Source organism: Dreissena polymorpha, chromosome 9, assembly GCF_020536995.1.
Source record: "Dreissena polymorpha isolate Duluth1 chromosome 9, UMN_Dpol_1.0, whole genome shotgun sequence".
In the NCBI taxonomy this organism is placed as follows: domain Eukaryota; kingdom Metazoa; phylum Mollusca; class Bivalvia; order Myida; family Dreissenidae; genus Dreissena; species Dreissena polymorpha.
The window spans coordinates 99,066,306-99,082,802 of record NC_068363.1 but is presented as its reverse complement, the minus strand read 5'-3'; the positions used below and the strand labels follow the sequence as shown (position 1 = coordinate 99,082,802).

Sequence of the window (16,497 nt, the reverse complement as noted above, 5' to 3'; positions counted from 1 at the left end):
ATTGTTTACAAGCCTTTTTGCTATATAAATATAAGGAAAACTGCCCGTCCCCCTGGCAACCATGTTTTTCAACGGACCGGAACCATTTTCCAACTCAACTTTCATATCAAGAAAACAAATGTTCTGACCTAATTTCATGAAAATTGGGCCAAAAATGTAACTTCTAGAGTGTTCACATGTTTTCACTATATACATAAAGAGAAAAATGCCCCGCCCACTGGCGGCCATGTTTTTCACCAATCTAGACCATTTTAGACTCGTCCGAGAAATCAATAAAACCAATGTTTTGACCAACTTTCATGATGATTAGGCAAAAATTGTGACTTCCAGAGTGTTTACAAAGGTTTCTCTATAGCCAAATAAGGAAAACTGACCTGCCCACTGGCGGCCATGTTTTTCAACGGACCGGAACCACTTTTGAACTCAACCAACATATCATAAAGACAAACATTTTGACAAAGTTACATGAAGATTGGGCATGAAATGTGACTTCTACAGTGTTTACAAGTTTTTTCCTTTTATTGACCTAGTGACCTAGTTTTTGACCCTGCACGACCCAGTTTCGAACTCGACCAAGATTTCATTGGGACAAAGCTTTTGACCAAGTGTTATGAAGATCGGAAATAAATGTGGCTTTTAGAGTGTTTACGAACAAATGTGGACGGACGGATGGACAACGGACAAAGACCGGTCACAAAAGCTCACCTGAGCAATCAGGTGAGCTAAAAAGGCATTGATTTTTTTTAAGTTTTCACTATTGCTATATACATAGGGGGTTGGCCAACTATGCGATGGTACACTTAAACTTCCAAAACTTCTAGCCTTGCGGTTTCAAAGATGAATTTTTAATTTGCTCTTTATACAGTAGAGGGCAGTAGGGCGGGGTTCCATTTTGACCCCCAGGGTCATGATTTGAACAAAAGTAGTAGAGTGCTACCGTATGATGTTATATGCCAAATATATTTACCTCTGGGCCTTGTTGTTTCTATAACTATATAAGTGACCCCTAGGATGTGGATGATTTTGACCCAGGGGCATGATTTGAACATTTTAACAAACTTAGTTTACATGTAGGAACACTAAACAATGTAACTCACAAAATGTTTAAGCCCTGATCCTTGTGGGTTTCAGAGTGGGTTTAGAGATTGAAGTTTTCATTTTTAAAATTTATTGTGGCGACCTGCATATGCAACAGACTGGAAAGATCTGAACGTCTATAAAAGAGGGTCATCAAAGTATCACCTAAGGCTAGTACAAATTTTGAGTGATGATTTCACATAACATAACTGGGTAATTACTTTCAATGTGATTCCATAGCTGTGAATATTGAGAAATGTAATTTACACTCATATCAGTTGTTTTGTGTGGTTATCACATATTTACTGTAATTACTCTAAGTTTTCCGGCACTTGCGTTTTTTCGTGCATGAAAATGTTTATATAAATACAAGTTTCAGAAAATTCAAAGACAAAAAATATCCGTGTTCAACAAGAGAAACTTAAAAAACTTAAAACTTGTTTCAATGAAAATTAGCTTGTGCTTGTTATATACAATGCTAAATAGTTAACATTTCTTGTATATATGTTCACTTTTAGCTGTTGAAAGAAACAATTTTTAATAAACGGTAAACATAGTTATTTACCAAAAATTGCAAATCTTATGGTCCAATGCCTTAAGGCATTTGTCTGCCAGGTTTCATGACTTTCACGATTAATGTGTCACCAGCAATAGGGGAGAATTGTGGTAAAATAGCATTGAACAATTATTATTTTGGCTGCAAAACAGGGTTGTCCGAAGTATTAAGAGCGTCAGAAAATATTAGAGTTACTACTGTACATGTTGAGTGATGACACTTACACCTACATCCTTGGCAATAGGTGGCTCGGTACTGTTGGGATCTTCCACCGCTGATTCATCCTCAAACACATCTTCTGGAGACAGGAATGTCTCTTCTACTACCATATCATGATGCAGTGGCTCTATGCGGTGACCCAGCAACACTAAAAGACATGCAAATTCACAAAGGGGTGATTTAAGAGCAACCTAAGGTAAGGCAAATGCCCAAACCCTTACAGGGTTCAATTTAATTTTTCATTTGTATATAAATCCAGCAAAGTTAATCACGTTTTTAAAATTAAGTTTGACATTGAAATAATCTGAAAGAAGGAGATATCACAACCCTGAAATTTTTCTAATTTGATAACATTTTTTACGCATGATTTTGGATGAAAAATGTACGTAAAATCATACACATCCTCATAAAAAAAGCATTATTTACATTTTACTTAGTGCCTACGACTCAATGCCTACCAATATGTTGAGTCCCAAACAGATTTGGTTGAAAGGCAATATCTGGACATAGTTTTATATATTTATGTTTTTTAGTAATTTAAATGGTACCTTTCTCAATAATTATACTTCCTACCAAGAACATTTTTCACTTCTGCTTAGCTATAATCTTGTCATTATAATTGCTTATATCGGACTATTATACAATACTTTCTCATCTTTTTATGAATGATTAACAAATACGCAAGTACAAATAATATTCAGTGCTAATGTAATGTTTTGTGCTTTTCATATAGAATCGAGATATTTCTGCTTCCCACAAATGCAATGGAGTATTTGTTCTTAGCAAAATGATTACTTAATAACATATGTAAACCCAAACAGTGAAATTAGCTTGAAAACAGTTGAATACGGCAATAAGAACTTACAAACATGAAATTAAAGAGAAAGATATGAACCTCTGGAGATGTTATCTGGTTCTGTAGGCTTGCCCAGTTTTCTAGCGAAGTTAGTTGCATACCACACCCGCAGTTCCTCCCTAGGCTGTATATCCCTGCACGTGAAGGGAAAAAGGGTCAATTGATTGATTAACCCTTTGCATGCTGGGAAATTTGTCGTCTGCTAAAATATTGTCTGCGTAATTTCAGAATAGCAAACAGTTTGGATCCTGATGAGATGCCACATTCTGTGGCGTCTCATCTGGATCCAAACTGTTTGCACAGGCCTTCAAAATTCGGTTCCCGCACTGAAAGAGTTAAAATCTGTCAGGATTTTCTTATATTTCAAACATCTCCATACTTATGTTATACATTCAAACAATTAATAAATAAACACAATTTTCAGCTTTGCATTGTTTAATGTCAGAAAAATATCAGTATTTACCGGTAAGTCTTATATGCAATCAATTAATAAAGAAAGTTTTCTTACTCATGTATCAAATTATAAATACAGTCAATTTCTAAGCCAGAAGTATTTTAATTTTCATGTTTGCAGGCTAGTATCTTTATTGTAAGTTTTGTAACTGAAATAAATGTTATTGTTCCTTGTCAAAAAAAGGGTAATGTCACCATAGTGTCTTTGTATAAACTATGAAATTGATATGAAGACAACATAAAGGAAAAATCATCCTTTAACTTCATAATAACTAGCAGCTAAATTTTGTCCAATATTACAATCTGGTCTTTCCTCTATGTCCATATAAAGCAGATTTACATCAAATAATTAAGAATTTATTTTCTGTTGATTTTTCAGAAACCATGCTTTTAATAGAAATAAATAACTAGACTGTTACGTGCAACCAAGGGATGTCCAAAAATTTCCAAAACAGATAAATTCTGTGACTATACAGTAAAGCCTACTTACAATGTAGGTTGTCATAGCTATTATATTCCAAATACAAAAAAAATCAAAGTACTGACAGTACAGGTGTGACAATGCTTTTGAAGAGGATGGATATAAAAGCATCATTTTAAGTTTATATACATGTACATCACGACATTTGTGTATGTGGGTACGAACATTTTGGGTACGAAAAAAAATATTGAGTATGAAAATTTTGGTACGAAAATATTTGGGTACAACAAAATTTGGGTACGAAAAAAAAAATGGGTACGAAAAATGGGGTACGAAACATTTTGGATGTGAACAAAAATTTGGGGGGAAAGGGAACTTTACACATTCAGCGAAACTGGGAGGCAGGTTACATTCTCAATGAAATCTAAAAATAAATACATTTGGGGTTTTCCCAGCCAGGGCTTTCCACAGGCCATTTAATGATCCCTTGCTGGGGCGCTTGAATTTCAAAATCAGAGTCCCCGGGGCGCTTGAAATTTTCCGATCAGTGTATTTATCAGTAAAAGAAAGTGGAGATTGTCAAAAAAATCAAGGTTTCTCTATCAGTGTATCAATATTCCCTGTTTTAAAAGAGCACTCTGTACCTACTTTCACAAGTAATCGCCATAAACACCACATGGGGTAATGGATAATCCACTGATAAGACACGCGTATTGATTATTCTAGCCATATTACACAGTCATTTAAATGCTGACAAGGATGTATCAGGTAACTTTCCAGTCATCAAACTGTGATGTTCATTGTCCAATCGGTTACGCGAATGCTTAGGAGGGCGGGGTTAACTATCAACCATTATTTTTTATTGATGTCGGGCACGATGTAAGAGTTTATCGCAGCTTGATTAGCATGAAGTTGTACCATTTACGTAATATAAAACCGGTAACTAGTACAGTACAGTACATTAAAGACGGTTTCGGGCATCATCATCATCACACCTTTTTACTGTAAACAAGTGTTACCTATGACTCCTAATTAATACGAGAAATTAATTGCAAGTGGTAAACAATTAATTACTTATGGCGAGTAAGTTGTGCAAATAACTCCCGGTTACAATTATGCGATAACAATTTAAAGGGGCCTTTTCACAGATTTTGGCATATTTTGAAGTTTGTCATTAAATGCTTTATATTGATAAATGTTAACATTGGATCTTAAAAGCTCCAGTAAAAAATCAAGAATAAAATTAAAAAAAGGAAAAAAAAGTAGCTGGTACCAGGGCTTGAACCAGTGACCCCCGGAGTCCTGGAATAAGTCTGAAGTAAAAACGCATTAGCCCTCTCGGCTATTCTGCCTATACACAGTTTAAGTATTTCATACATTATATCAGCAATCTTCGTAGTTTGGTAAATTTAAAAGACAACAACAGAACTCTCCAAATTATTCAATTGTTTCGCCTTGCAACGCTTTATAATTTTAAGGTTTTTAAATCGTCAAAAGATACATTTAATGGCTATATGTGACTAGAGTAAATGTTCAGTAAAAGTGTTTCCTCACAAATATCATAACTAAAACGAAAATTTGCGAATCTGAATCAATTTTTTTCGTGAAAAGATCCCTTTAATTCCATTACATGTATATTTCATCATGTCCATTTATAGAACTTGATTCACCTCGTTTTTTCTGACATTTATTCGACACATAATGCGCTTTAACAAATTTTTGCTGAATTAATTACGCACACTTGTAAATGTTTCGTCCGATAATCGATACGTAGAAGACTGATGATGGCAACCGGTCGAAATCCTCATGGACAACGTGAATTTTATTCATAATTCGGTCAAAACGATTATTTGACTCGTAAAGTGTTTAAACAAATTATCGATTAATTCATAACGCAACGGTTACTATTTGTTGAAATCTCAAATGGGAATAATTAAATTTGTAATCCAAAACCCATTCTTGTAAGTCGATGTTAACGCATTTTTAATCTGAAACACACTTTAGAATGTAAATGTTACCGCAACATTAAAATATTCTTGCTTTAAATTAGCAGTGCAAATTAATTTTGAGTTGAATCTTTTTCTCAATTAAAAAGAGCGCGAAAATTATGCAGCATATACACTGTTGCGGCATTTGCATAGAAATCATGCGTGTATTGAGTGTTTTAACAAGCACACAACACATCAGGGGATTGACGCATGTTCAGATGCAATATTTCATCAAATCTATATATAGTCACTTAAAATTTATTTGATACTATAGAAAAATTGCAAGGTTTGTGTTAAAGAAATAATTGAGAGCTTTTATCGTATATATTTACCAGAAATAGATTTATACAAGCGGAATAAACGGGATTATCGGGTAATAAACAGAAACTTGAAAAGTAGTAAGTATACAGTAATAGAGTCGGGTTGAAACAGATGTATTGGGGAATCGTTCGAGTCGAGGTTTTACTATCTGTGTGGTAAAGTTTTAAAACAATTAAACAATATAAAAAAATTATATATTTTTCTTAATGACTGGGGGATTTTCTTGAAGAGTCATAGCGCACCAAATAATGTCTTTTGACACTGTTTTTCTTTGAGTTATAACGCAGCACAGAACATGAATTGACACGTTAAATTTTTTAAAAATCTACATCGGGAGGGGACACCCCTCCTGAACCACCCCTATCAGCCCAAGGGCGACTGACAAAAATCCTGAGGAAAGCACTGCCAGCGTAACAGCGTTTTAAGTGCCACTTGGCAGTTTCATGTCTGGTTCCTGTCTCGAACCGCTTGATAAATTTGAAACAGGAAGGGAACCAAGCTTCCTTTACCTTTATCAATGATAATAAGCGAGGTATGCCGAATTTGAAAATAAAGCTCACTCAATCGGACTGGCTCAGTCTTTTACATAGGTCGTCATTATGAAGAATTGTTTCATGGTATGATAACTTAGACGAGCTGCTTGGCTGAAGCAGCATCTTCAAAAATAGGAAATTTTAGAATTTATTTTTTCAGGAACTTTTTTTATTGTAATAGGAAATTTGATAACTTTATATGGATGCCCTTACGATTCACAATAATTTTAGTTTCTTGCATGAAAACTGACTGCTTCAAGAGCTTTCCTCAACAACTTAAAATGTCAACAACAAAACTTTTGTCTAAATCATATCGTCTTAACAAATCTATCTGTTGCTGAGTATTATAAGTTACACTGTTAGTAAAAGATGGTGTATGGGATATACACCCTCAGTAATTTCATACCATACGAGAGCGAAGCCCGAGTATGGTTTGAAATGACTGAGGGTGTATATCCCATACACCATCAGTTACTAACAGTGTAACAATTATATCTCACCGATTACCTTCAAAGTATATAATATATAATATAATATAGAAGAGAAGAGGGAATATAGAAGGTAGAAATAGAAGAGAGAAGAGAGAGGAGAAGAGAGAGGGAAGAGAGAAGAGGAGAGAGAGAGAGAGGAAGAGAAGAAGAAGAAGAAGAAGAGAAAAGAGAAGAGAAAAAGAAAGAGAAGAGAGAGAAGAGAAGAGAGAAGAGAAGAGAGAAGAGAAGAGAGAAGAGAGAAGAGAAACAGAAGAGAGAAGAGAAGAGAGAAGAGAAGAGAGAGAGAAGAAGAGAGAGAGAAGAGAGAAGAGAGAGAGAAGAGAAGAGAATAGAGAAGAAAAGAGAATAGATAATATAGAGAGACCAGATAGAATAGATCATATATAATATATATAGACGATAATATATAATATAGTATATAAGATATTATAAGATATAATATAATATATAGTATATAAAATATAATATAATATAATATATCATATATAATATAATATATCATATATTATATAAAATATAATATAATATATAATATATACTATATAATATATAACATTTAGTATATAATATATGATATATCATCTATCATATATCATATCTCATGTATAAGATATAATATATGATATATCATGTATCATGTATAATATATCATATAGAATATATCATATATAAATTTTATATATATTATATATTATATTATGAAATATAATGTTATATATTAAATACTATATAGTATATAGTATACATTTTATAGAATATATTAATAACAAAACTTATCTAGCAGTTTATCGAACAGACCCCATTTTTTACGTTGATAGAAGTATGGAAATTACTCGGGGTGTATGGAAATTATTCGGGGTGTATGGAAAATACACAACGGGCACGTGACCGCTCTAAGCCAATCGGATAAGGTCATTTTTTTAGGAGGTGAGATATTGAAATATATCAATTTAATATGACATTTATAAAAGACAAATAGATAAAATAATAATTGTAACAAAAACTTTTACTAAACTATGTGAACCACAAGTTCAACCACAATGACAGGTATTAAAAGTTAAAGCACATCATATATATAATTACGTGTGTTATCTTTAATTCTAAACAACACTTGTTGTCTTTCATTATTAACAAATTTATATTATGAGGGCGTAATAAAATATCTATGAAGGACTCTCATTTGCATACATTTTCTTATTGGCTAAATGGATGAGCCATCTGAGGGGTGGCAAATTCCCTACCCCACCTTACAATGTTAAACTAAACTCTTAATTTGCATACAGATCAAGCTATATTAACAACAAGAGTTCCGCGGTCGGAGATGACCGCATTGAAGCCGGATTTTTGATTTAAATGACAGGAAAGTACCTTTCGTGTTTTTGTCAATGCAATACTTAAATTACTGAAATATTGTTCAAAGGTCAAAATGAAATGTAAGTACTTTTCAAGGCATGAGCAAACCTTGTGTTATGTTTTGAATGCATGCATATACATGAACAACAATAACATTTAAGGTCACAAATATGAACTTGAATTGACAATTAGGAAAGTTTGATCTCAATTTTTTTATTAGCAAATTAGTAACATATTGTTTGAAGTTTCCATCAATTTCATTATCAAATGTAAGAAAATAAACTTAGATGAAATAATACTATTTATTGTTTTGCTTTCACATACCTACACAGAAATCCAGACAGTGTGCTTGCAAACCTTCATGTCAAGTTTGAAGACTCTATGTCCAAGCATACCAAAGTTATAACAATTTTAACATTTTAACATTTAAGGTCACAGTGACCTTGACCTTCAAATGAATGACATTGAAATGACCAGTGGTCATCTTCTAGTACTGGCCAATCTTTATTTCAAGTTTGAAGACTCTAGGTACAAGCATACCAAAGTTATAACATGAAATAAGAACTTTAACATTTTTACATTCAAGGTCACAGTGACCTTGACCTTCAAATGAATGACCTTGAAATGTCCAGTGGTTACTTACTAGTTCTGGCCAACCTTCATGTCAAGTTTCAAGACTCTAGGTCCAAGCATACCAAAGTTATAACAACTTTAACATTTTTACATTCAAGGTCACAGTGACCTTGACCTTCAAATGAATGACCTTGAAATGTCCAGTGGTTACTTACTAGTTCTGGCCAACCTTCATGTCAAGTTTCAAGACTCTAGGTCCAAGCATACCAAAGTTATAACAACTTTAACATTTTTATATTGAAGGTCACAGTGACCTTCACCTTCAAATGAATGACCTTGAAATGACCAGTGGTCATCTGTTAATCCTGGCCAACCTTCATGTCAAGTTTGAAGACTCTAGGTCCAAGCATACCAAAGTTATACCATGAAATAAGAACTTAAACATTTTTACATTCAAGGTCACAGTGACCTTGACCTTCAAATGAATGACCTTGAAATGACCAGTGGTTACTAACTAGTTATGGCCAACCTTCATGTCAAGTTTCAAGACTCTAGGTCCAAGCATACCAAAGTTATAACAACTTTAACATTTTTTATATTGAAGGTCACAGTGACCTTGACCTTCAAATGAATGACCTTGAAATGACCAGTGGTCATCTGTTAATCCTGGCCAACCTTCATGTCAAGTTTGAAGACTCTAGGTCCAAGCATACCAAAGTTATACCATGAAATAAGAACTTTAACATTTTCGAGCACGCCGCCACCCCGCCCGCCCGCCCGCCCGACAACATCAATCTATAAGCCGAGATTTTTTCGAAAAAAATCCGGCTAACAATTGTAAAATTAGTTTAACATTGAAAGAAATGAAATCAGCTGAAAGGAGGAGAAATCCCACCCCTGATTGCTTACCTGATGGTATTGTAGAAGATGTTGGGTCCCAGCTGGTAGGCTATACAGTTCTGCTGCTGTAGACAGGTTGCAGCTTGTACCAGGCACAGCCAGTTGCACTCATTCTCATCTGTCGTATCCAGACACACATTGGTGCCATCAGATGCCAGTACCTGTTCAATTAGAAGAGCACACATTGAATTTGAATTGTCCTTGAGTGTGAAATATATCTTATTCATACTGGTTTAATATACCTTTTAAAATCCTTCATATATCATCATATTATTATCTTTGACACATTATCATTATTTAATACATTGTTATAACAGATTTATTCCTTTAAAAATTAATCTGCAAAAGGCATAGACCATAAAAAATATTACAATCAAATGTTTGCGTATACAAATCCAGAACAACAGAGCATGCTTGAGATATAGGTACCATCATTTCCACTGTTGCTGCTCGCAAATAACAGTTTACAGGGTGCAAAGGATTCTTGAGATGAACTTTGTATGACATGTCCTCATTTCAGCTATTCATTTAATGTAAATTGTATTTTTTACACACCTTTATTTTGAGAATATTCTGATCATCGACCTCTATTTCTGAAAGCCCCAAAATTTCAGCCATAATTAATTTAAACTTGTGTTATGACCTTAAATATGAAAGGATTCACTTTTATTCCTTTGTGCAGATCAAGACTAGTAAGTGAGTAAGTATCAACAATACTAGCACAAACCTTGAGAGTGAAATATCCTGCGTCATCAAATATATGTGTAGTTCGTTTGGCTTCATACGGGCCCATCTGGGTCTTTCTGGCTATGTGCTCCTTGGCAACCACAGTCACCTGTCCGTCCTTGGAGTCGACAATCTCCAGATTATGTGGCAACGTGAGGCGAGCTCTAGATAAAAGACCAGTAATCATTTACTTCCCAGATACACACTTTTGTGTTTGTAGTCCCTTAGAAAATCTAATTAAATTTAAGACATTTCTTACTAGATTCAATTTTAAAGCTTTCCTTTCCGAATCTAAGATATTGATGAGAAGCAAACAGTGTAATACCTGAACAGTCTGCGAATCATTACACAAAATGAGAAGTTACTTGAAGGCAATTTCCATAATTAAATGTCTAAAGAAAGTTTCGTCTATAAAAGGAATACATGCACCGGTACATCAAAATCTCTTTTTACATAAAACTTCAGTAAACTGCAAGCTTTTTTACACAAACGAAACAACAACAAACAAACTGTTTCATTACTTAATGGCTATTGGTTGTTACATGTATTAGTATGTATTAGATCATTGGTTGTTATAAGGTCTTAAGTTATTTTTAGATTAATTGTTGCCAATAAGTCATTTGTTGTTATTAGGTCATGTGTTGTTCTTAGGTCAATTGTTTAAATTTATGGATGAATATTGTATTTTTTAGAGGAATTTGTTTTCCTACGTCAGTGAACAAAAATATTTTGTTTACTGCACATACCTAGTTGATAACTGGTGCATCTGAAAGGCCATGTGATCAAGGCCAAGCTCTGGACACAGCTCCGTGGAGTGGCCATCACCACAGATGTCACAACCTACAGTGATATCATAGGGATTATAGGAGCCTTACAACCTACAGTGATATCATAGGGATTATAGGAGCCTTACAACCTACAGTGATATCATAGGGATTATAGGAGCCTTACAACCTACAGTGATATCATAGGGATTATAGAAGCCTCACAACCTACAGTGATATCATAGGGATTATAGGAGCCGTGTTCTGGGAAAACTGGTCTTAATGCATTTGTGTCACAGTCCACACAGGCTAAATAGGGACGACACTTACCACTTTAATTGAAGTTTTCCTTTAAATGAAGTCTCTTCTTACCAAAAATTCAGTGTAAGCAGTAAGGGTCATTCCTGATAAGCATGTGCAGACTGCACAGCTAATGCATTCAGGAAATAAATGAGGGGAAGCCCTTCAACATCAGAGAGTACCAAGCATTTTAAAGTGCTTTTCTATGAAGAAACAATGGATGAGAAATGGCACTGGTCAGAAACAAACCTAACATCAGCGCGAAAACATACTACATGCAGGAAGCAGAGAACATCTTTACCAAGATCACAACCAAGGATAGCACCCTACAGCTGGTAAACTTAGTATTACCATTAAAAAGACAAAATGCTATCAATACACACCATCCAGGTCCCAGTCTGTGACTTCCTCATTATTGTAGACTTCAACAGCCAGTTCCAGACATAAGGATATGATGCCATTGACAATGGGAGAGGAAATAGAAGCATGGCAAGAAAAGAAACACTGATACTCATCAACAACCAAACTTACCAGTCCATATTACCCTGTCATTTTACCACACCCAAAATCATAAAAAATATCACTAAAATTGATGGGATGCAGTAAGGAGTAACTGACCATCTACTAGACCTTCACAGCCATAATGAATAACTACCATGACCGAACTTTAGCCAATCTAATAACACTTATTTGGATAAAGCTAATCAAAGTCAAATACCTTGGCTAAATTATACAAAAAAACTCAACCAAAGCATGCGACATTGCCTCTGTTCTTTTTTTTATACAATCACTAACCCCAAAAGATATCCTAAAAGTGAAGACTGATAACCAAAAGTTATTCACTGGATACGAAGTTGCTTTATGTCCAGGTGGAGGATATACAAAATACCCCATGTTACATTGGATGATCCTTCCTTCCAGACTCCAAGTGCAGCGGTGAGAAATTTAAAAATCTCAAAATCATTTTAATGATTTAAATGCTCATAATATTGTGCCCTGGGCAGGGTCAGATTCTGTGTGGAATATATTTGCTAGCTTAGAACATGGTCTTTTCCTCAATAACTTCTTTTAGGAATTTGGGACTTCTTTGCTAACAAGTGTACCAGGTATGCAGTTCTATAAATGTGGTATTCAGAAGTTATGTGTTATTTGTGTACTACTGAAAGTTCAGTGATTTAAATGAATACACTTACATGTTATGGTAGATTAATTGCATTGAAGAAAAACTCTTTAATTAAAATAATAAGCCCTTACATTTGGAACATCAAAACAGATAGTACACTGTATGAGGTGAAATAGCAGATAGTACACTGTATGAGGTGAAATAGCAGATAGTACACTGTATGAGGTGAAATAGCAGATAGTACACTGTATGAGGTGAAATAGCAGATAGTACACTGTATGAGGTGAAATAGCAGATAGTACACTGTATGAGGTGAAATAGCAGATAGTACACTGTATGAGGTGAAATAGCAGATAGTACACTGTATGAGGTGAAATAGCAGATAGTACACTGTATGAGGTGAAATAGCAGATAGTACACTGTATGAGGTGAAATAGCAGATAGAACACTGTATGAGGTGAAATAGCAGATAGTACACTGTATGAGGTGAAATAGTAGATAGTACACTGTAAGAGGTGAAATAGCAGATAGTACACTGTATGAGGTGAAATAGCAGATAGTACACTGTATGAGGTGAAATAGCAGATAGTACACTGTATGAGGTGAAATCCCATTATGATACTTACTCAACAAAAGTTCCAGATCCATGCCTTCTGGCAAACACCAATCAGACGTTCCTAAATAAAAATAAATGATGAAATACTACATGTAATCAGATTTACATTGTAAATTTCAGGCAGTAAGAGTGTGCAGATTACCTTGTCTTTAGTGTCTATGTTAAATTGTTAATAATTAATTTGGTCTTTCAAAGTCAACTTTAGGAATAATTGTTTGTAAGGATCTTATATTTGTGAATCAGTCTACCCATAAAATCACAGACACTTAAGTCATGTTTTTCAATTTTTCAGCAGAATGCTACATTTAGTGACGCTCGATTGTTAATAATTGGCCCGGGTACTACTAAATTGTACCCTGGGTACTCTTTAAGTATACTTCCATGTGCCCTAGATACCAACAAGAGCTGTCTCCATAGGATGACATATGGCCCCAATAAACGCTTTGATAGAAGTTATTGAAATGCACTAAGTGACCCTGTGATCTAGTTTTTGACCCGGCATGACCCATATTCAAACTTGACCTAGATATTGTTTAGATACAACTTCTGACCAAGTTTGGTAAAGTTCCGATGAAAACTATTTGAATTAGAGAGCGGACACGAAAAGTGTGACAGATCGACAGACAGTGCGAAAACTATATACCCCCTTTTCTTCGAAAGGGGCATAAAAATTTACTAACAATAATCAGTTAACTTACATTGTTTTAAGTAATTAACTACTTAAGTAGTACCTGAGCCTACAATGACCAATCAAGTGTTAGTGACACTTGTAACATTGCAGAACTGCGGGATGCTAAAATTTGAGCTGGATTGGTCATTGTCGGCTCGGGTACTACTTAATGGGGCCTTTTCACAGATTTTGGCATATATTGAAGCTTGTCATTAAATTCTTTTAATTGATAAAGTTAAACATTGGACCTAAAAATCTCCAGAAAAAAAAGAATACAATTTAAAGAAGGGAAAAAAAGTAACCCTCAACTGGGCTCGAACAACTGACTCCTGCATCATGGAGTCCTGGAGTAAAAAATCTCCCGCTTAGAACATTTGACCATCTGTGCTCATGCTATGAGCGGATGTAGTTTTTAGTTATATAAGCAATCCTCCTAGCTTCCCAACATATAACGACAACAATAGAACTGTCCAAGTTATTCAATTGTTTCGTATTGCAACGCTTTATAATTTTCAGGTGTTCAAATCATCAAAAGATGCATATAATGGATATTTTAGAGCATGGTAAATGTTCAGTATTACTATTTCCTCACAAGTATCATAACTAAAACGAAAATTTGTGAATTTTGTCAATTAACTAAAACGTGAAAAGGCCCCTTTTAATGTACCCCAGGTACTCTTAAGTATACTTAAATGTACCCCAGTTACAGAAAACATACCAACACATACCCAGCCAATTTAGACTGTACCCAAGTTTAATACCCGCCCCAAAATGCCATGTCCTAAAAGGTGTTAAGAATACGTAATAGAATTCTATTCTAAAGGAACAAAACCTTGCTAAACATCTTTTTATCCCCAGGTTTTTTGGAGAAAAAGTGGGGATATTGTGGTGATGAGCGTCTGTTTGTCCGTCCTGGCCACCTGCTCCTCCTACACTATTAGCACTAGAACCTTGAAACTTACATACATGGTAGCTATGAGCATATGTGCGACTGTGACAGTGACAGAATTTTGATCTAACCCCTGGGTCAAAAGTGATGGGGGTTGGGGCGGGGCCAGGTCAGAGATTTTCACTCATTTTTAATGTTATTTTACATTAACTTTTTCATTTCTGCACAGATTTATTTCAAATAGATACTGAGCCTCTCTTATGACAATACGGTCAATCTCAACTATGCATGGCCCCATTAGCAACCCTGGGGCGCCCCGGCCACATAGGCTACCCCACCCAAAATTGCCATTTACTATAATTTGTTCATTTCTACACAGATTCACTTCAAATTGATACTGAAGCTCTCTTATGACATTACGGTCAATCTCCGCTATGCATGGCCCCATTACCAACCCTAGGGCACCCCGCCCACATAGGCCCCGCCCACCCAAAATTGCCTTTTACTATAATTTCTTCATTTCTACACAGATTCACTACAAATTGATACTGAACCTCTTTTATGACAATACAGTCAATCTCAACTATGCATGGCGCCATTACCAACCCTGGGGCACCCCGCCCACATAGGCCACGCCAACCCAAAATTGCCTTTTACTATAATTTCTTCATTTCTACACTGATTTACTTCAAATTGATACTGAACATCTCTTATGACATTATGGTAAATCTCAACTATGTATGGCCCCATTACCAACCCTGGGGCGCCCCGCCCATAATAGGCCACACCCACCCAAAATTGTCTTTTACTATAATTTCTTCATTTCTAAATTCTACACCGATTCACTTCTAATTGATACTGAACTTCTCTTATGACAATACGGTCAATCTCAACTATGCATGGCCCCATTACCAACCCTGGGGCGCCCCTGGGTCAAACATGCGTTGTGGGGAAATGCGTCAGCCTCTGCCGCGTCATTTCTAGTTTTAGTATGAGTTTCGATCATATAGAGGTCATTTTACAAAATATAATATTGACATCCATATGACCATAATTTATCTGGAAAAACGATCAATTTAGCGTCATAATTCTTGAGTATGTTAAAGTATATTTACTGTACCCGGGGTACATGTAAGTATTCTTAAGAGTACCCGGGAAACATTTAAGTAGTACCTGAGCCGTCAATGACCAATTGAGCCATATTTGAGCATTAAAATTTACCATTAATGAACTGGAGTTGCATTTACCATGCATGTTAAACATCAGTGTTTTAGTTGGCGGGGAATGGCACTTTACCGGTACGTAAAAAACGGAAAAGCGTACCCTAACCCGCAACACCTAACAATCCTTTTTATCGTATATTTCCTTTGTAACATATTATCGGGGGCTACCGCCCCCAAACTCCCGCTTTGTCGTTAGTGGTAAACAACTGCGTACCGGTAAAGTGCAATCTAGCCTAGTTGCCAATGTTAAAACAATATATAGCGTGTATCTTTACAAAATATCAAAAACGAAACTAAATAATGAAATTGAAGTTTGTGTTTACAAGGTGAGTTGAAAGGTAGAATTAAAAAATGGCGGAAAGATATTTGCATAAGTGAAACGCGTACTGAAATTAAAATTGCTTTTACCTCGAATGTTTAATTGAGTATCTATATCAAATTGTCT

The 16,497-nt window shown here is 35.1% G+C and overlaps 1 protein-coding gene across 6 annotated transcripts in view; it reads right to left on the bottom strand.

The window, feature by feature from the left end:
• Positions 1-16,497, bottom strand: part of LOC127846353 (uncharacterized) — a 35,357-nt gene that overhangs the window by 18,751 nt on the left and 109 nt on the right. Inside the window, exons 1-7 of one of the 6 annotated variants that reach the window (XM_052377528.1) lie at positions 16,051-16,377; positions 13,281-13,331; positions 11,214-11,307; positions 10,469-10,631; positions 9,751-9,902; positions 2,748-2,842; positions 1,858-2,000 (exon numbers count right to left, since the gene is read on the bottom strand). In XM_052377528.1, the coding sequence (XP_052233488.1) occupies positions 1,858-2,000; positions 2,748-2,842; positions 9,751-9,902; positions 10,469-10,631; positions 11,214-11,307; positions 13,281-13,331; positions 16,051-16,072 (720 nt within the window). In that variant the 5' untranslated portion in view covers positions 16,073-16,377. Of the gene's footprint in view, positions 1-1,857; positions 2,001-2,747; positions 2,843-9,750; positions 9,903-10,468; positions 10,632-11,213; positions 11,308-13,280; positions 13,332-16,050; positions 16,378-16,497 lie in introns of those variants that run through there. The other 5 variants (XM_052377530.1, XM_052377529.1, XM_052377531.1 and 2 more) reach the window with 5 other exon arrangements.